Raw genomic sequence first — 21173 nt, forward strand, 5'->3', positions numbered from 1 at the left:
TGTCCTGCATCATGATCAAAACCAGGGGATGAACCTCAAGTGTTCAAATCACTGCAGTAACAACTTCTAACAGAACTAGGGGAACAGAGGACAGTTCCTGTATGGGAGAAGAAACCTGTACCGGAGGAGCCACTCTGTGGATGGACGCGTCATATAACAAAGGGAGAAGCTGTTTGGGACCCCAAAGGATGTGACCTGACATTAACCAAATATGTGGAAGGCTGGGAGTTTATCATGAACAAGATAACACCAGCAGAAGGTGAAGAATTTGAAAATGAAATAGCAAGAACAGGACTGAGTGAAGGAAACAGTTACAAATATGTTGAATTGGGTCCTATGCCAGCACCTGAACAAGAACAGCTGGTGACAACCAAAGTAATGACAACAATGGTGGCGGCTGCTGTAACGACCACAGCAACTACCACTGAGATGACACCAACTGCTCTTACCAAGTAGACCACGGCAATCACAAAGACACCTGACACATCAGAGCCAAAAGGATTCTTTAATGAGATTTGGAATTCTTTTTCAAACTCAAATGATCTACCTCATGACAAGAATATTGCCAAGATGACAGATATAGATGTATCAGACTCAGAATCGTTCAAAGACACCACACAGGAAGAAGAGGTGAAAAACAAATGGTACAGATGGGCTGAGTATACACCAAACAAGCACAGAATGGACAATTGTATATTGTGTAGTAAATCACCTTTGTCGGATCTTATAATAGTTCCTGAACCAGCATCATTTAAAGACGGTACAATGATCATTTTTCCAATTTGCACAAACAGAAAGTATTCTATTCCCTTGTGTGACATAGAATGTAGGATTTCTCGAGGGAGCACTAGAGGAAGTACTGTGTTGAACAACATTGGTTTGGGTGACAAGGATTGTGCTGTCTATAACATTTGAACTGAATTAAATGGACCTTTGTTAGATGGAAACACTATGATTAAAGGAATATATGAATGTTTTACAGCCATAACACCGAAGGTATTATTTTCCATAGTAAATACAGAGGTACTATGTATGATTTTAATATTTCTATTTTTGCTTATGGTCTCGTGTTTGTAGTATGTTTTGTTGAATGTTTTTGATAGGTATATCAATGACTGTTTCTTTTAATTAAAAGTTAGTTTTGCCTTCTGAATATGAGGTTAAATTAAAAAACTTGAAGGTAACAGTGGGATATCCTGGTTATAAGTGTCTATGGACCATGTCCTTAATCTTTTAACAGAGGTTGGTATCATGTTTGTTGGAGAGGTGTCTGAGAGGGAGGATCATGTTGATAGCTTAAATTTAGAATGATGTTGTGTCAATTTTATTTTGTAACTACATGACGGCCTAGTGTGTTCTCTTATTCATTTTTATACTTATTGCTTTATTATGTATTTTTCCTTTTTACACATGACTGAGATAACCTCAGGTGAGGCTTTGTACCTACATGCTCATGCTTCAACAAAATGTTATGTATTTCTTTTATTGTTTCTAACTAGATCTTTTACTCTTATGAAATATTAGAGATGTTTGGTCTAGTTAATTAGGAAGCTTTATTTTTGTTAATCAACTGTTGATATTATGTTCCGTATATGTCCTTAATTTTTTTGGTGCTTATTAAAGCACCAGAGGGAGGTTATGTGGGAGAGATTATATACATGATTTGATAACAAAAGAGAAAGGTACACTTATGGGTTCATTCCTGTTCTGGTAAAATGCATTTTCTATTGTATAGGGCAGGAAGCAGTTAAAGGCCATGGGGGTAGGGGACACTAAAAATGCAGACACACAGACGCCTAGTCCAGCTGGACATACAAAGGTCAGAGGTTGTCTAAGGACGGGGTCAGCCAAATGACCAACTGATGGATTGCAGGCATCAATCACATCACAGGGGAAACATAAGTCTGTTTGATCTTAGACAACCATATGAAAAGAAGGCGGCCAGAACAGCTGGGCACCCTAAAGCTAAAGGAGATGAAGACACACAAAAGGGACACAGAGTTAATTACAGAGCCAAAGCATAGGGCTGTAAAATAGAGGAATGTAAACTATTTTTAGTATAGCTGGACACGCTAGAAACTGAGGAGACACAGTCTGCTGATCCTAGATAATACACAAACAAAAGAATGCATTTAGCTAAGGGTCTTGTCATCATATAATCTGGCCGAAAGCAGATGTGGGCATTACTGGGCTGAACAAGCAGGACGAACAGATTGGGATGTAACTGTATTTGCATTGGGGGATGAACTATGGATGGAGATAAAAGGGAGAGCGAGAGCTCTGGAGGTCGTGGGTCCCGCGGGGCTCTCCGGCTTATGATACGGGTGTATTAAAAGTCTATCATTGAATTCAAAGTTCTTGGTCGTGTCATGTTTGAACCGATTGGCCACTACAAGACTCTTGTATAATCAGAGTTATGGTAATGTCGCTCCATTGTCTCATGAGTTTCACAAAATTATACAAAATGGATTCTGGATTCTTCCCAGACCGTGTACACATTCTCCAAAACATGGACATTGTCAAGCTCTTTGGTGTGGAAGGGGTTCCTTTGTTCTCCTGTGAAACTCACTCCCTCTCTACTCTGGCCATGAGGAGAAACTCCTCTAGGAAGTTATGACCTGCCTAACAGAGCCTGGGTGTAGGGGGAAGAGAGAGAGGTGGTAAGAGAGAGAGAGTGGGATGGTGCTCGCTATACCCAAAGAGGTCCATGTCATGACACTGCCAATCCCTACGTGTGAAGGTTTGTTGAAGTGGAAAAAACATTGCTCTGTAAACAATGCAGAAGCTTAATCCGCTGCCCTTCCATGACGCAGATGTCTTGCCAGGTGAGTGCCCTCGCTCTCAAGCTGCCCCAGAATATCCAGATGCCCTGTTTTTTCATGGTTATGACATGCCCGTTTTCTTCCTCATTCTATCATAACTGTAATTGTCAGCTGCAGCCTGTGCTGTACAGGCAGTTGGAGCAGAAGCTTCTTAATCAATTTTAAGTGCGTCCCATCTGACCTCGCTAATGACCAAATGTGGCCCGAGGGGAAAATTTGTTTGACACCCCTGGGCTAAACTGTCTTAAGCTATTTTCTGAGATTGTGTAAAATAGTGTTTTTTCTCACTATAAAAAAACTTAAAAGACAATCACATAATTATTGAACACTTTTATTCAAAAAATAAATCATTGGACAACAACTTCTGAGGGACTAGTCTTCACAGTAAATATACTCTACGTGGATACAAAATTGTGTGCAGTATATTATATATTGTAGTACAAGAGAAGTTTTACAAACTAGGTTTGAACTTGCAGCCCATCAGTTAGATGTCTGTGAGGAACAAGTTGGAAATAACACAGTGTCCTGCTGTGTGTATGATTCTACTTTATCACTGTGCTCGCCTCGCCATAGACTGAACTTCCTAGTGTGAAGAGGGATCCCAGCACTAGAGACAGAATTCAAAGTACTTGACATCTTTTTCTTGACAATTGCTGTTCTTGCTGTGAACAGAATGAAAATCTGCAAGCCCTGTGGAGCAAAAACAAGGACATTAAGTATTTTCAGGAACACACAAGGACAAAGAAAAGGTAGTGTTTCGATAAAGAGCAGCTCCATTTATTTATGTTTAGTAGGTGTCTAATTTTCAAATCATGTCTGGATTCTGTCGAATAATAGTATTCATAGTTTACATTTGAGTCATTTAGCAGACGCTCTTATCCAGAGGGACTTACAGTAGTGAGTGCATACATTTACTACCTGAGTGGTGGTGAGAACACAGAAGGAGATGTTGAGTATGGTGTACATGGTCTGGTTCTGTGGAATGAGCAACAGATAGCCCAGGATCCAGGAGAGACCGAGCACCACAGCCAGAGAGAAGCTACTGAGGAACTTCTTCTTCATCGATGTGTGTCTTGTACTGGGAAACATAACCAACATACTTAGACTGCTGTAATAGACCGCTGTAATAGACTGCTGTAATAGACTGCTGTAAATAGACTGCTGTAAATAGACTGCTGTAATAGACTGCTGTAATAGACTGCTGTAATAGACTGCTGTAATAGACTGCTGTAATAGACTGCTGTAATGCTGTGGTAGAAGAACATGTGACTTCCAGTGGGTGAGAGCACAGTGCTAATTCAATTTGATGATTTGCTTACTAATGACTGAATTAATAATAATAAAATACATTGGATTTATAACAAGCTTTTCATTGAAAGACAATTAACAATTAAGCTTGTTAGTAAGCATTTAAAATCAAGACTGATTAATGTTACCTAGTTAAATGTGGGTTGGTCTTGCACGTTGTAACTGCAAAATATACCAACATCACTGTGTTGAACATAAGCATGAATGCCACAGGGACCAGGAACCCCCAAAACATTGGCAGCTTGAAGTCAAAGTTCCCCTTTGGATCGAGGGCAGCAAGCCAGCAACTGAGAGGTCAAATTAATGAGTTTGAGAGTGGGACTAAGTGACAGACAAAACAGGCAGTGATTTGTATAACGTGGTATAAAGTAAACATGGTGGGTGGCATAAGTTAACAAGAAACCTTTCAACACAATGGATCGTTCTTTTAGTTTTTTTACAACTTTTAAAATTGCTCTTTACCATCGTTAAAAGCATGTAATACGATCATTGATAGGGAAAAGCGTTTACAGTATTAGTTATATTGATAGTACAGTACAATACAGTTCACATGAGAACTTCAGCCAATCACTGTCCCCATGCACCCTACACTCTGCCAATACTCTGACCATGCATCCTGTGACTGGTCAGATGCTCCTAGCTAGCCCGTCAGGTCCATTGCATGCTCTCTCAAGTGTGTCGGTATTAGCAGGTCCTGAACTGTGTTGTTTCCAGTGTCAGAGCCTGGGTAAACATATACGTATGGGATGAGTGACTACAAAAAAAATCATCCCCATGTACATCCCTATGTGAAACTTCTCCTGTGTGTGAATAAAGTTCCTGTGTGTGTTAACTCTTGGACTCCCTAACCGGGGGCGGTGTCAGTGGGTCATAGACCAGTAAATATGTTGAGGCCGGTCGCTCTCAGTACAGTATAGAGAAGTAGTATAGTACAATTCAGTACAGTAGTAGTAGTAGTAGTATAGTACAGTAATAACTCACAATTCTTCCTGCCTGTAACCCAGTGGATCATCCACTCTGTAACTAATTCCTAAGGTGAGGGCCACCACAACCGCAGGCAGTCCTAAAGGACAGAGAATGATGTTATTTCCTGGTAGTTTTGCATGCAGCCATATATAGATTATTCTAAAAAGTATTCAGACCCCTTGACTTTTTCCACATTTTGTTACAGCCTTATTCTGAAATAGATTAAATAAATGTTGTTTTCCTCATCACTCTACACACAGTACCCCATAATGACATACCGAAAACAGATTGAGAAATTGTTGCAAATTTATTGAAAACAAAAAACAGAAATACCTTATACATTAGCAAAAACCAAGCCATGAGGTCGAAATAATTGTCCGTAGCGCTCCGAGACAGGATTGTGTCGAGGCACAGCTCTTCGGAAGGGTACAAAAACAATGCAGCATTGAATGTCCAAGAACACAGTGGCTTCCACCATTCTTAAACGGAATAAGTTCGGAGCCACCAAGACTCTTCCTAGAGCTGGCCTCCTGGCCAAATTGAGCAATCGGTGGAGAAGGGCCTTGGTCAGGGAGGTGACCAAGAACCCGATGGTCACTCTGACAGAGCTCCAGAGTTCCTCTTTGGAGATGGGAGAACCTTCTAGAAGGACAACGGTCTCTGCAGCACTCCAACAATCAGGCCTTTATAGTTGAGTGGCCAGACGTAAGTCACTCTTCAGTAAAAGGCACATTACAGCCCGCTTAGAGTTTGCCAAAATTAAACCAAAATTGAACTATTTGGCCTGAATGCCAAGTGTCACGTCTGGAGGAAACCTGGCACAATCTCTACGGTGAAGCATGGTGGTGGCAGCATCATGCTGTGGAGATGTTTTTCAGCGTCAGAGATTGGGAGACTAGTCAGTAACAAGGGAGAGAGGAACGGAGCAAAGTACAGAGAGATGTTTGATGAAAACCTGCTCCAGAGTGCTCAGGATCCCTCCAACAGGACAACAACCCTAAGCACAGAAGTGGCTTGGGAACAATCTCTGAATGTCCTTGAGTAGCCCAGCCGGACTTGGAGAATAAACTGGACGAGCTCCGTTCAAGACTATCCTACCAATGAGACATTAAACTGTATTATTTTATGCTTCACCGCGTCGTGGCTGAACAACGACATGGATAATATACAGTTGGCCGGTTTTTCCGTGCATCGGCAAGACAGAACAGCTGTCTACAGTAAGACAAGGGTGGTAGTCTATCTAACAGCTGGTGTGAGAAATCAAATATTAAGGAAGTCTTGAGGTTTTGCCCCCCCCTGACATTGAGTATCTCATGATAAGCTGCAGACCACACTATTTACCTAGAGAATTTATCTATACTTTTCGTAGCTGTCTATTTACACCACAAACCGATGCTGGCACTTAAGACCGCACTCAATGAGCTGTATAAAGCCATAAGTAAACAAGAAATTGCCCTCCTAGTGGCCAGAGACCTTAATGCTGGGAAATTTCAAACCCGTTTACCTATTTTCTACCAGCATGCTACATGTGCAACCAGAGGAATGGGGGAAAAAAATAAAAGACAACCTTTACTCCACACACAGAGATGCGTACAAAGCTCTCCCTCACCCTCCATTTGGCAAATCTGACCATAATTCTAATCAAATTTGTCACATACACATGGTTAGCAGATGTTAATGCGAGTGTAGCGAAATGCTTGTGCTTCTAGTTCCGACAATGCAGTAATAAACCAACGAATAATCTAACCTAACAATTCCACAACTACTACCTTATACACACACACAAGTGTAAAGGGATAAAGAATATGTACATAAAGATATATGAACGAGTGATGGTACAGAACGGCATAGGCAAGATGCAGTAGATGGTATCGAGTACAGTATATACACATATGAGATGAGTAATGTAGGATATGTAACAAGTATATTAAGTGGCATTGTTTAAAGTGGCTAGTGATACATGTTTTACATCAATTTCCATTATTAAAGTGGCTGGAGTTGAGTCAGTATGTTGGCAGCAGCCACTCAATGTTAGTGGTGGCTGTTTAACCTGTTAGTCCACTAGGGGCATTATTTCATTTTTGGATAAAAAGACATGCCCGTTTTAAGCGCAATATTTTGTCACGAAAAGATGCTCGACTATGCTTGGAATTGATAGTTTTGGAAAGAAGACACTCTGACGTTTCCAGAACTGCAAAGATTTTCACTGTGAGTGCCATTGAACAAAAGCTTCAGGCAAAACCAAGATGTTTGAGCGCCCAGGAAATGAACAGGATTTCTGAAGCTACGTTTTCCATGATCGCCTTATATGGCTGTGAATGCGACAGGAATGAACGGACACTTTCTATCGTTTCCCCAAGGTGTCTGCAGCATTGTGACGTATTTGTAGGCATATCATTGGAAGATTGACCATAAGAGACTACAATTGCCAAGTGTCCCGCACGGTGTCTGCGTGGAAATTGGTGCGCAAAAGTCAGCTACCAGTATTTTTCCATCCGAATCAGAGAAGAATGCAGGCTTCCAGGGACGGCATTTCAATGAAGAGATATATGACAAAACACCTTGAGGATTGATTCAAACAACGTTTTCCATGTTTCAGTCGATATTATGGAGTTAATTCGGAAAAAAGTTCTACGTGTAGGTGACTGAATTTTCGGTTAGTTTCGGTAGCCAAATGCATAGTAACAAAACGGAACGTTGTGTCCTACACAATAATCTTTCAGGAAAAACTGGACATCTGCTATGTAACTGAGAGTCTCCTCATTGAAACATCTGAAGTTCTTCAAAGGTAAATTATTTTATTTGATCCCTTTGCTGGTTTTTGTGAATATGTTGCGTGCTAAATGCTAACGCTAAATGCTAAGCTAGCTATCACCACTCTTACACAAATTATTGATTTTCTCTGGTTCTAAAGCATATTTTGAAAATCTGAGACAGGATTGTTAAGAAAAGGATAAGCTTGAGAGCAGGCATATTTATTTCATTTCATTTGCGATTTTTAGAAATCGCTAACGTTGCGTTATGGTAATGAGCTTGAGGCTGTAGTAACGCGACCGCATGCGGGATGGGGCGGACTATGAGGTTAACAGTCTGATGGCCTTGAGATAGAAGCTGTTTTTCAGTATCTCGGTCCCTGCTTTGATGCACCTGTACTGACCTCGCCTTCTGGATGATAGCGGGGTGAACAGGCAGTGGCTCGGGTGGTTGTTGTCCTTGATGATCTTTATGGCCGTCCTGTGACGTCGGGTGGTGTAGGTGTCCTGGAGGGCAGATAGTTTGCCCCCGGTGATGTGTTGTGCAGACCTTACTACCCTCTGGAGAGCCTTACGGTTGTGGGTGGAGCAATTGCTGTACCAGGTGGCGATACAGCCCGACAGGATGCTCTCGATTGTGCGTCTGTAAAAGTTTATATGAGTGCTTTTGGTGACAAGCTGAAGATCTTCAGCCTCCTGAGGTTGAAGAGGCGCTGCTGCGCCTTCTTCACGATGCTGTCTGTGTGGGTGGACCAATTCAGTTTGTCCGTGATGTGTACTTACTACCCTCTCCACTACTGTCCCGTCGATGTGGACAGGAGGGTGCTCCCTCTGCTGTTTCCTGAAGTCCACGATCATCTCCTTTGTTTTGTTGACATTGAGCGTGAGGTTATTTTCCTGACACCACACTCCAAGGGCCCTCACCTCCTCCCCGTAGGCCGTCTCATCGTTGTTGGTAATCAAGCCTACCACTGTAGTGTCGTCCTCAAACTTGATGATTGAGTTGGAGGTGTGCATGGCCACGCAGTCGTGGGTGAACAGGGAGTACAGGAGAGGGCTCAGAACGCACCCTTGTGGGGCCCCAGTGTTGAGGATAAGCGGGGTGGAGATGTTGTTACCTACCCTCACCACCTGGGGGCGGCCCGTCAGGAAGTCCAGTACCCAGTTGCATAGGGCGGGGTCGAGACCCTAGGGTCTCGAGCTTGATAACGAGTTTGGAGGGTACTATGGTGAGCTGTAGTCGATGAACAGCATTCTCACATAGGTATTCCTCTTGTCCAGATGGTTTAGGGCAGTGTGGTTGTGTCCTCTGTGGACCTATTGGGGCGGTAAGCAAATTGGAGTGAGTCTAGGGTGTCAGGTAGGGTGGTGATATGGTCCTTGACGAGTCTCTCAAAGCACTTCATGATGACGAAAGTGAGTGCTACGGGGCGGTAGTCGTTTAGCTCAGTTACCTTAGCTTCCTTGGGAACAGGAACAATGGTGGCCCTATTGAAGCATGTGGGGATAGCAGACTGGGATAAGGATTGATTTAATATGTCCGTAAACACACCAGCCAGCTGATCTGCGCATGCTCTGAGGACGCGGCTGGGGATGCTGTCTGGGCCTGCAGCCTTGCGAAGGTTAACACGTTTAAATGTTTTACTCACGTCAGCTGTAGTGAAGGAGAGTCCACAGGTTTTGGTAGTGGGCCGTGTCAGTGGCACTGTATTGTCCTCAAAGCGAGCAAAGAAGTTATTTAGTCTGTCTGGGAGCAAGACATCCTGGTCCGCGATGGGGCTGTATGTTGTTATGATCACACCACGCCTTGTTAATTATAAGACATACCCCCCCCGCCCCTCTTCTTACCAGAAAGATGCTTGTTTCTGTTGGCACGATGTGTGAAGAAACCAGCTGGCTGCACCGACTCCGATAGCGTGTCTCGAGTGAGCCATGTTTCCGTGAAGCAAAGAACGTTACAGTCTCTGACGTCTCTCTGGAATGCTACCCATGCTCGGATTTCATCAACCTTGTTGTCAAGAGACTGGACATTAGCGAGTAGTATGCTAAGGAGTGGTGCGCGATGTGCCCGTCTCCAGAGCCTGACCAGAAGACCGCTTCGTTTGCCCCTTTTACGGCGACGTTATTTAGGTTCACCGGCTGGGATCCGATCCATTGTATAGGGTGGTGGGCAAAACACAGGATCTGCTTCAGGAAAGTCGTATTCCTGGTCGTAATAATGGTGAGTTGACGTTGCTCTTATATTCAGTAGTTCCTCCCGACTGTATGTAATGAAACCTAAGATTACCTGGGCAATGTAAGAAATAAAAACAAAATACTGCATAGTTTCCTAGGAACGCGAAGCGAGTCATTCTATTCTCCTGATTCCTACTTACAAACATAAACTAAAGCAGGAAGTACCAGTGACTCACTCATATGGAAGTGGTCAGATGACGCATATGCTAAGCTACAGGACTGTTTTGCTAGCACAGACTGGAATATGTTACGAGACTCATCCGATGGCATTAAGGAGTACACCACATCAGTCAACAGTTTTATCAATAAGTGCAACGAGGACGTTGTCCCCACAGTGACCGTTTGTACATACCCCAACCAGAAGCCATGGATTACAGGCAACATCCGCACTGAGCTAAAGGCTAGAGCTGCCGCTTTCAAGGAGCGGGACACTAACCAGGACGTAAGAAATCCCGCTATAACCTCAGACGAACCATCACACAGGCAAAGAGTAAATACAGGTCTAAGATTGAATCCTGCTACACCGGCTTCGACGCTTGTCGGATGTGGCAGGGCTTGCAAACTATTACGGAATACAAAAGGAAACCCAGCCAGGAACAGCCCAGTGACAGATATATTACCAGGACATACACTCCAAGCATGCGCTGACCAACTGGCAAGTGCCTTCACTGACATTTTCAACCTGTGTAAATGTGATAACTTTTATTTTTAATAAATGTTCCAAATAAAAATGGAAAAACTGTTTTTGCCTTGTCATTTTGGGGTAGTGTGTGTAGATTGAGGGGGAACAATTGAATCCATTTTAGAATAAGGCTGTAACGTAACAAAACGTTGAAAGGTCAAGGGGTCTGAATACTTTCCGAATACACTGTACAGAGTAATATACTACACATACATAATCTAAAGACATAACATCACATACAAGTAGCTTTTATGTTATAGTTCAGGCTTATTAGAGCCTGAAAATATCACCTAGCATTAGTTTTGGTTCAAGAGCCTAGGTATAATGCAAGCCAAAGCCTCTGAAACAACAAAATAGTTTATTTTTCTCCATGCTGTCCTACCCCATCCGATGGCCACGGTATAGGCTGTGAAGTGTGATGGGCTGGTGGCCAGGCTGTTTCTGATCATCAGGAAGACATTTGTGGCGTACAGCGTGTTCCAGGTGAACGTCCCCAACAGGAAGTACTGCAGCAGGACTGCCACTGCAGTACAGAGCCCTCTGTCCTGCGCCGTGTGTGTGTCGGACGGGGGGAGAACGTTGTCCTCAAGTATTTCAGGTTTGTCCAGCTGTTTATGAGGGTTGTCCACTCCCAACATGAAGAGGAGGGTGAAGATCAGGAGACACACACAGACGCTCACTAAGAGGACCGTTGGGTTGGTTTTGCGTGATTTCCTAGGGACAGGTGATAGACAACACTATGTTAGGGAAGTTATATGTGTAGCTATGGGTGTGTTGGTTCATTAATAGTGGGTTTTATAATGGTTTCACATATCAAGTCCTGTTGGATCAGACAAAGGGCTTCTTTACACTGTTGAGAAGCACCCAATATTTTGAATTGGTTCTGGAACCCTGTAGGATCTTACCTGGTTGCGATCTGAAATGTTACTGTATATTTTGAATTGGTTCTGGAACCCTGTAGGATCTTACCTGGTTGTGATCTGGAATGTTATTGTTAAACTCAACCCTATGATGGACATGGAGCATCCCAATATGGTGATCCAGTTTAGTGCTTCAGCGTATTTAAAATCCCTCCTGAACGACTGTAGAAAGAAAAGAAAAAGACATTTCAACACTAAGTTTCTGTCACAGTCATACTGTATAAAGTCATCACCCTCATCTGACATGGATATGCTGTGGTAAACCATAGGTTCCCAAAATAGTGGTCACGACCCAATGTGCGGTCGACTGATATGAAAATGGAATCGCAGGAGAATTTCCTAAATCCTGCTAAAGATTTAAATAGTTTTATTATTAAGTTGTATAAAATATTATATTATAGTCTTTGTATCTCAAAATCATTGTAATGTGGTTAACCTTAAAAAAGCTAAATTAAAATGATTCAAATATAAAATTCAACCAGAAAGCGCCCTTAGACAGTGGGAAACGGTCGCACTTGACCGTTGCACTTGAATAATTTCCACTTAAATGCGGTACAACAGAAGGATTTACGGGACAGTGTTACCTACCCTGTACCTAACTTCAAAATAGGCCAATGCATCATCACTGTCAATTTGTGAACGATAATTGACATTTTATTTTGCTGAATTTTATTTTTTTGTGCCTGTGCTACAAACGGCTATATCAGTCTGCTAATACAGGACTAGTAAAAGCCCAAGGCACTACTTTTGTGAAAATATGAATTAATATTATTTTGTATTTTACATTTTTCAGGGGGTGCAGCACCCTACTTCCCACTGCTATGCTTATATCTTTCAGTCTAATATGGCTATTTACTTACTTTTCTAGCTCTTCATCAGAAGCATGTTTTTTGTAAGTAGTAAGGAGGCCTGACGATCCTCTCCAAGTTTAGCAGAAATTTAGGCAAATTTAAGGATTTGAGAAGTATTTGTTGACGAAAGGCCTATGTCTCGTCTTGAGCTGCAAAAATATCAGATATCAATAACGATAGTCTCAATAGTCTCAATGTCAACAGTGAATAAGTGACTCCAGGATGCTGGCCTTCTAGGCAGAGTTGCAAAGAAAAAGCTGTATCTCTGTCCATTGTGTGTTCTTTTGTCAATCTTAATCTTCTCTTTTTATTGGCCAGTCTGACATATGGCCTTCTCTTTGCAGCATCCCGGAGTCACCTCTTCACTGTTGATATTGAGACTGGTGTTTTGCGGGTATCATTTAATGAAGCTGCCAGTTGAGGACGGGTGAGGCGTCTGTTTCTCAAACTAGACACTAATGTACTTGTCCTCTTGCTCAGTTGTCCAGTTTGCGCTGTTCAGTTTTCAGCTGTGCTAACATAATTGCAAAAGGGTTTTCTAATGATCAATTAGCCTTTTATAATGATTAGCTAACTCAATGTGCCATTGGAACACAGGAGTGATGGTTGCTGATAATGGGCCTCTGTATGCCTATGATCAATTTGATGATGTATTCATTGACAATAAAAGGTGCTTTTCTTTCAAAAACAAGGAAATTGGAAGTGACCCCAAACTTCTGAATGGTAGTGTATATTCTTACATAAGTGCAACATGACTGCAAGAGACAGGTTGGAATGCAGGACATGACTGGTTGGTTAAGGAGTAAAGGGCCAAAAATCAGGATTGTCCAGATAACATCCGGGACTTATGGTCACTCTATTCTCAGGTGAATGGCAAGGCCCACTACTGCATGAAACCACACACTATTTCAGATATATTACCGCAACAATAGATATGGTGAAAACAAGGTGTGGGGAGGCTGAGGCACAGAAACTCACATTAATACCTTTGTCAGGTAACACAGCAAAAATAAGAATTAATTGGCCTCCCGAGTGGCGTAGCGGTTAAAGACCCGGGTTCGATCCCAGGCTGTGTCGCAGTGGCCAGAGGCGGGAGACCCATGAGGCGGCGCACAATTGGCCCAGCGTCGTCTATGGGTTAGGGGAGGGTTTGGCCGGCTGGGATGTCCTTGTCCCATCGTGCCCGGCCCTCCTTATGGTGGGCCGGGTGCACGCACGCTGACTTTGGTCGCCAGCTGTACAGTGTTTCCTCCGACACATTGGTGCGGCTGGCTTCGGGTTAAGCAAGCAGTGTGTCAAGAAGCAGTAAGCAGTGCGGCTTGGCGGGGTCGTGTTTCAGGGGAGGTATGGCTCTTGACCTTCTCCTCTCCCGAGTCCGTACGGAAGTTGCAGCGATGGGACAAGACAGTAACTACCAATTGGGGAGAAAAAGGGGTAAAAAAATACACAAAATAATAACAAAATCAAATTAAGCATTTATGCTATAGCTAGTGATCAATAGGAAACTGACTGAAACTCTCAAACTCCCCAGCTTTCAAAATGGGCGTTAGCAGTGAGGTCCAAGATGCCCATTAATTTACTTTTTTTGTTCGCTACATGTCGGGGATGTTATTCACAAAGACAAATTGTTCTGTCTCACAATTCTCGAGCATGAAACTGCACAAAGGATGCGCTGCGTGACTAGATTGACCAAAAACAGAATCCATGGGATCGAATAGCGTGCAAAAAACAAAAACTTTGTTGACTTTCTTTGTAATGAAAAGAAAATACGTCTCGTTGCCTATGTAAATTATATATTTGGGAAACTGAATGAACTGAACGCAAGCATGCAGGGGAAATACAAAAACATTCTACAGATGAGTGACCGATTCAGTGGATTCAGAGACAATATTTATTACTGGAGAGAAATCTGTTTGACTGTGATCCTGCCTCTGTTGACATGCCGGTAAGTGAAATCGAAAACAGATTGTGCCGTCATATGACCGAATGCTGCAGACAACGCATTTTGGTTCCTGACCCAAAGGGAATAAATACCCTGCCGTCTCCCTAGGAGTATTAAAACCCATGGTAACTCTTGACAGCTCATCTCTGTGTGAGGCTGGATTTTGTGGATTTACTGCATTAAAACCAAATATAGATCCAGGTTGGAAGTGACAGCAGAGATGAGGTGCGCATTGTCAACCACACCCCCTGACTTTGAGAACCACCGACACAACATGAATCCTGTCTCCTATCTCACTATCTCAGTAGTGGTGGTGAGATAGTAGCAAATTGGTCAGACATAATGTCCCCTGACTATCATAGCCCCACATTAAAATTATGTGATGGTGAGTTGAGAAGACAATCAAAAATACTGTTAGAATGTTTTGCAACTGACTGCCATAGCCCATCTTAATTACTACTCTACATGTTTGGGGTCACGAGAATGATCAGATATCAAAATGGGGTCATGGGCCAGAAAAGTTTGGGAACCCCTCCATAGGTCAGAGTGTGGTCAGTAAAAGGGAGATGAAGGCAGCTAGCTACTCACCATCAGCACAGCAAAGTTAGTGGTGTGATTACAGAAACATTGCAGGCCGTCTTCTGAGTGGTTGACTTTGGAGCAGCCAAAGGTGCTCCAGTCTTTCAACGTGTAGTTCCACCACACGCAGGCAAAGTCATGGAGGGAGGCGTTGGGGACAGTCTGAGAAGTAAGAACAGAAACAAACTCACTGAAAATCCTTCAGCAAAAAACATGCATTCACAGTATGCAAGTCAAATATGAAGCATAACAGGTCATTAAGTACATGTGGGAAAGAAGTAGTTACAATTATACAGTGGGGCAAAAAAGTATTTAGTCAGCCACCAATTGTGCAAGATCTCCCACTTAAAAAGATGAGAGGCCTGTAATTTCCATCATAGGTACACTTCAACTATGACAGACAAAATTAGAAAAAAAAAAGAAAGAAAAGAAAGAGAAAATCACATTGTAGGATTTATGGATTTATTTGCTAATTATGGTGGAAAATAAGTATTTGGTCACCTACAAACAAGCAAGATTTCTGGCTCTCACAGGCCTGTAACTTCTTTAAGAGGCTCCTCTGTCCTCCACTCGTTACCTGTATTAATGGCACCTGTTTGAACTTGTTATTAGTATAAAAGACACCCGTCCACAACCTCAAACAGTCACACTCCAAACTCCACTATGGCCAAGACCAAAGAGCTGTCAAAGGACACCAGAAACAAAATTGTAGACCTGCACCCGGCTGGTGCTAAATACTTTTTTGCCCCACTGTATATCATATTATATACCAAATACAACATATGCTTTCTTGTTCCTTGTGGCACATAAGCGTCAATGGATAACTTAGATTAGGAGTGTCAAACTCATTCCACGCAGGGCCTAGTGTCTGCTGGTTTTAGTTTTTTCCTTTCAAGACAATCAGATGAGGGGAGTTCCATACTAATCAGTGACCTTAATTATCAATCACATACATGGGAGAAACAAAAACCCACAGCCACTCGACCCTCCATGGAATGAGTTTGACACATGCGACTTAGATAATGAATAACTTCCCAACACGTTTCCCAGAGAATTTGGACCACTTTGTGTTTATTGATTCCAAGAGAAATCTTACTGTGGGCTTGAAGAGCATCTCAACATGTAACCCAGACACTTGTCCCAGGTTAGCAGAGATGACCGTTCTGCTGGTCCCTGAAGAAGCACTGAAAGCACTGGACCTGAAGAACCGGTCGTTTTGGTAGAGCACAAAACCAATGGAGTGGTTTGTGTTTTTACTACGTAAAACTGAGTGGAGTAAAATTGAAAGAGAGAGGAGAGGGAGAGCGAAGGGGTGAAGAGAAAGAGAGCGGGAGGGAGAGAAAGCAAGAGAGAGATTGTTGTTCATATACGTGAGTAGCTTGACATTACCTTGTAGGCTTATCGTGGAAGCCAAATTACTTCTCATTAGTTTACTTATCCATATTGAATGGAATTTATTTTGGGTAACAGACGTACACCAAAATGTACAATGTGGACCCAGAGGATATTAATTGTATTAATTAAAAGGTTTGTTTCCAAAGTGGTCCTCGATGGTAAAAACAATAACATGGGGCGGCAGGTAGCCTAGTGGTTAGAGCGTTGGGTCAGTAACCGAAAGGTTGGTGGATCGAATCCCCGAGCTGTCGTTCTGCCCCTGAACAAGGCAGTTAACCCACTGTTCCGAGGCCATCATTGTAAATAAGAATGTTCTTAACTGACTTGCCTAGTTAAATAAAATAAATATAATGATTAAAAAGGCAAAACTAAATTACAAACAACCATGTAACTCAACTTAATTGAAAGATCTACATTTAGTCACTGCTGACCTGATTTCTGAGACCACAAAGAGCAGGTAAGCTCTCTGTGATATCAATTTAAGGAAATTGAAGCTTGAGTTCATACATTATGTTTGCATAAAACATTGGCTCACCTGGTGGGAATTTGATAACAATCTGGACATCGGTAGAACCTCCTTTGTCAGCTATCAGTTCAGAGGTATTGATGTTGAGATTTATTCCGTTTGCCACAAAATTGCCAGAACTTCCTGGAGAAGGAGATTCATTTGATTTAGCAATTTAAAGCAGAGCAATATAGTGTTACTTCTGTATTTGTCTGTAATCCATACCAAACCTTACTGACCAACATTGAGAAGTTTTACCCAGTCTGTCAATACAGATATAAACCATCACTTTAAATGCCAGTGTGTAGGTTCACTAGCAGTCCTACCCACCAGTCAGAGCAGTAAACTGGATCCCTACTGAGTCACTTGGTACTTGGACAGACTGGACTGCCAGGTTGGGCTGAACCACCAATGACACATTATTGTACTGGTCCAGGGAAAACATCTCCAGGGTCTCTGTGAGGCTGGGAGAGAAACACAGAAAAACATTAGTGTACATGCACCCCTACAGACACACACTGAGGCACACTGAGGCACACGTACACACATAAACTCAAATATATGCAGAAACACACACCACCACACGCTCACACACACACACACACACACACACACACACACACACGCTCACACACACACACACACACACACACACACACACACACACACTCCAGTACTTTTGGACAGCGTCTCTCTCCTGTGTACTCTCCTCACTGGCATTCAGCAGCTGACTGATGGTAGTTACAGCTGCCACTGCAATGTCCTGCAACATGATCAAATCCAGGGGATGAACCTCAAGTGTTCAAATCACTGCAGTGACAACCTCACGTTTCTCTCCAGAACATGTCATAGTTCACGACTTGATTTCAAAACATGTTATACCTCTGTGATATTTGCAGACAGAAGCAGTGTGTTAGCGATCTGAGCTGCTGTGGTGATGTTGTCAGCTGACAGCTGCTCTGGTTGAGAGGTCAGGATCTGAGTACTGAAGGCCAACTGTAGTAAATCACCTGAACTGCTGGAGATCTGAATAGAGACAGAATTATTTTTATTAATTTTTCAACAGAACATTGTATAAGTGACAGCAACATGCTGAACTGGGAGTGCATTTGGATATTAAATTCCCAGTATTAACTACGTGATTCAGTTGGTAGAGAACGGCTCTTGCAACATCAGGGTTGTGGGTTTGATTCCCACAGGGCAACAGTATGAAAATGTATGCACTCACTGTGGATAAGAGCATCTGCTGAATGACTCAATAAAAAGTCATGTAAAACACCAATAAAAAAAGAATGTTCCTCATCAACTGTTAAGCAGAATAAAGGAACAGAATACATGATCTGAAGGTAAAAGCCAGTTGTTACTGATCTTCAAACTGTAAGATCCACTCCTCATAATGATGACCTAAGTAACTGACCTGAAGAAAGAAGAAAGCTAAGTTGAGACTGGTCATAAATCAAGATATTTAAAAAATATACCTATTGACGTACATTTCCTTGAATGTCACTGAGGGTAAATTCACACTGCAGAATGTGAGGAGGACCAAACATTGGAGAGCCGGTGTCATTCAAACATCTTGCTGAGGCTTCTGGTAAACCGGCTGGAGGAAACAAGACAAAAAGAGAGTCAGGGCCTCCAGAGTGGTGCAGTGGTCTAAGGCACTGCATCGCAGTGCTAGCTGTGCCACTAGTGATCCTGGTTTGAGTCCAGGCTCTGTCACTGCGACCGGGAGACCCATGGGGCAGCGCACAATTGGCCCAGTGTCGCCTGGGTTAGGGGAGGGTGTGCCCGGCAGGGAGGTTCTTGTCCAATCGCATACTGGCGGCCCGGGCACAGTCCGCGCTGGCACGGTGTTTCCTCCGACACATTGGTGTGGCTGGCTTCCGGGTTAAGAGGGCATTGTGTCAAGAAGCAGTGCAGCTTGGCTGAGTTGTGTTTCGGAGGACGCACGGCTCTCGAACTTCGCATCTCCCATATGGGAGTTGCAGCGGTATCCAACTACCAATTGGATAACACAAAATTGGATGAGAAAATAAATATGATTAAATAAAAAATATAATCAAGATTTGTGTTACCTAATACAGCATTCATTAGGATTGTAACAAATAAAAAAATGGTTTCATTTTAGGTGAATAAAAGTAACATACTACTGGTTGTCTTCTCATCACACAACTCTTCTGAATAAGCAGACCAGCCAACCGTTGTTCTTGGGAAGGAGAATCCATCCTTGCTGGTGGAATTGCAGAAATTCTCTATCGAAATAAAATATATTTCAACATGGACCAAATGTGTGACTGCAAACATGAAATATACATTCTGAATGTGAGATCCAAGGAATAATGTTAGATCAGTGAACGTGAGACCCAGGGTTATGTAAAGTCGTGGCCAAAAGTTGAGAATGACACAAATATTCATTTTCACAAAGTCTGCTGCCTCAGTTTGTATGATGGCAATTTGCATATACTCCAGAATGTTATGAAGAGTGATCAGATGAATTGCAAAGTCCCTCTTTGCCATACAAATTAACGGAATTCCCCAAAAAACATTTCCACTGCATTTCAGCCCTGCCACAAAAGGACAAGCTGACATGTCAGTGATTCTCTCGTTAACACAGGTGTGAGTGTTGACGAGGACAAGGCTGGAGATCACTCTGTCATGCTGATAGAGTTTGAATAACAGACTGGAAGCTTCAAAAGGAGGGTGGTGCTTGGAATGATTGTTCTTCCTCTGTCAACCATGGATACTTGTAAGGAAACACGTTCCGTTATCATTGCTTTGCACAAAAAGGGCTTCACAGGCAAGGATATTGCTGCCAGTAAGATTGCACCTAAATCAACCATTTATCGGATCATCAAGAACTTCAAGGAGAGCGGTTCAATTGTTGTGAAGAAGGCTTCAGGGCGCCAAAGAAAGTCCAGCAAGAGCCAGGACCGCCTCCTAAAGTTGATTCAGCTGAGGGATCGGGGCACCACCAGTACAGAGCTTGCTCAGAAATGGCAGCAGGCAGGTGTGAGTGCATCTGCACGCACAGTGAGGCTAAGACTTTTGGAAGATGGCCTGGTGTCAAGGGCAGCAAAGAAGCCACTTCTCTCCAGGAAAAACATCAGGGACAGACTGATATTCTGCAAAAGGTACAGGGATTGGACTGCTGAGGACTGGGGTAAAGTCATTTTCTCTGATGAATCCCCTTTCCGATTGTTTGGGGCATCCGGAAAAAAGCTTGTCCGGAGAAGACAAGGTGAGCGCTACCATCAGTCCTGTGTTATGCCAACAGTAAAGCATCCTGAGACCATTCATGTGTGGGGTTGCTTCTCAGCCAAGGGAGTGGGCTCACTCACAATTTTACCTAAGAACACAGCGATGAATAAAGAATGGTACCAACAAATCCTCCAAGAGCAACTCCACCCAACCATCCAGGAACAGTTTGGTGACGAACAATGCATTTTCCAGCTTGCCATAAGGCAAAAATGATAACTAAGAGGCTCGGGGAACAAAACATTGATATTTTGGGTCCATGGCCAGGAAACTTCCCAGACCTTAATCCCATTGAGAACTTGTGGTCAACCCTCAAGAGGCTGGTGGACAAACAAAACCCCACAAATTCTGACAAACTCCAAGCATTGATTATGCAAGAATGGGATGCCATCAGTCAGGATGTGGCCCAGAAGTTAATTGACAGCATGCCAGGGCAGATTGCAGAAGTCTTGAAAAAGAAGGGTCCACACTGCAAATATTGACTCTTTGCATCAACTGACACTTATGAAATTCTTGTAATTATACTTCAGTATTCTATAGTAACATCTGACAAAAATATCTAAAGACAATGAAGCAGCAAACTTTGTGGAAATTAATATTTGTGTCATTCTCAAAACTTTTAGCCATGACTGTATAGTATAGTAGTGTTGTGGTGTTGAGTGGAGTCAATGGTAGATCCAGGGTTAGGTATTAGAGGTCGTCCGATTATGATTTTTCAACGCCGATACCGATTATTGGAGGGGGAAAGCAGGTAACGATTAATTGGCCGATTTTTTAAATATATATATTTGGAATAATGACAATTATAACAATACTGAATGAACACATATTTTAACTTAATATAATACATAAATCAATTTAGTCTCAAATAAATCATGAAACATGTTCAATTTGGTTTAAATAATGCAAAAACAAAGTGTTGGAGAAGAAAGTAAAAGTGCAATATTTGCTATGTAAGAA

The 21173-nt window shown here is 42.6% G+C and overlaps 1 protein-coding gene across 1 annotated transcript in view; it reads right to left on the reverse strand.

Moving 5' to 3' along the window:
• LOC118370302 (adhesion G-protein coupled receptor G7-like) overlaps window positions 1–21173 on the reverse strand; it is a 56885-nt gene that overhangs the window by 27562 nt on the left and 8150 nt on the right. Inside the window, exons 4-15 of the mRNA XM_052513949.1 lie at window positions 19106–19210; window positions 18449–18558; window positions 17841–17984; window positions 17636–17721; window positions 17289–17422; window positions 16989–17102; window positions 16155–16324; window positions 15068–15220; window positions 11736–11848; window positions 11149–11480; window positions 5112–5193; window positions 4259–4417 (exon numbers count right to left, since the gene is read on the reverse strand). Coding sequence (XP_052369909.1) covers window positions 4259–4417; window positions 5112–5193; window positions 11149–11480; window positions 11736–11848; window positions 15068–15220; window positions 16155–16324; window positions 16989–17102; window positions 17289–17422; window positions 17636–17721; window positions 17841–17984; window positions 18449–18558; window positions 19106–19210 — 1702 coding nt within the window. The remainder of the gene's footprint in view (window positions 1–4258; window positions 4418–5111; window positions 5194–11148; window positions 11481–11735; window positions 11849–15067; window positions 15221–16154; window positions 16325–16988; window positions 17103–17288; window positions 17423–17635; window positions 17722–17840; window positions 17985–18448; window positions 18559–19105; window positions 19211–21173) is intronic.

This window comes from Oncorhynchus keta, unplaced genomic scaffold (assembly GCF_023373465.1).
Source record: "Oncorhynchus keta strain PuntledgeMale-10-30-2019 unplaced genomic scaffold, Oket_V2 Un_scaffold_14384_pilon_pilon, whole genome shotgun sequence".
NCBI lineage: Eukaryota > Metazoa > Chordata > Actinopteri > Salmoniformes > Salmonidae > Oncorhynchus > Oncorhynchus keta.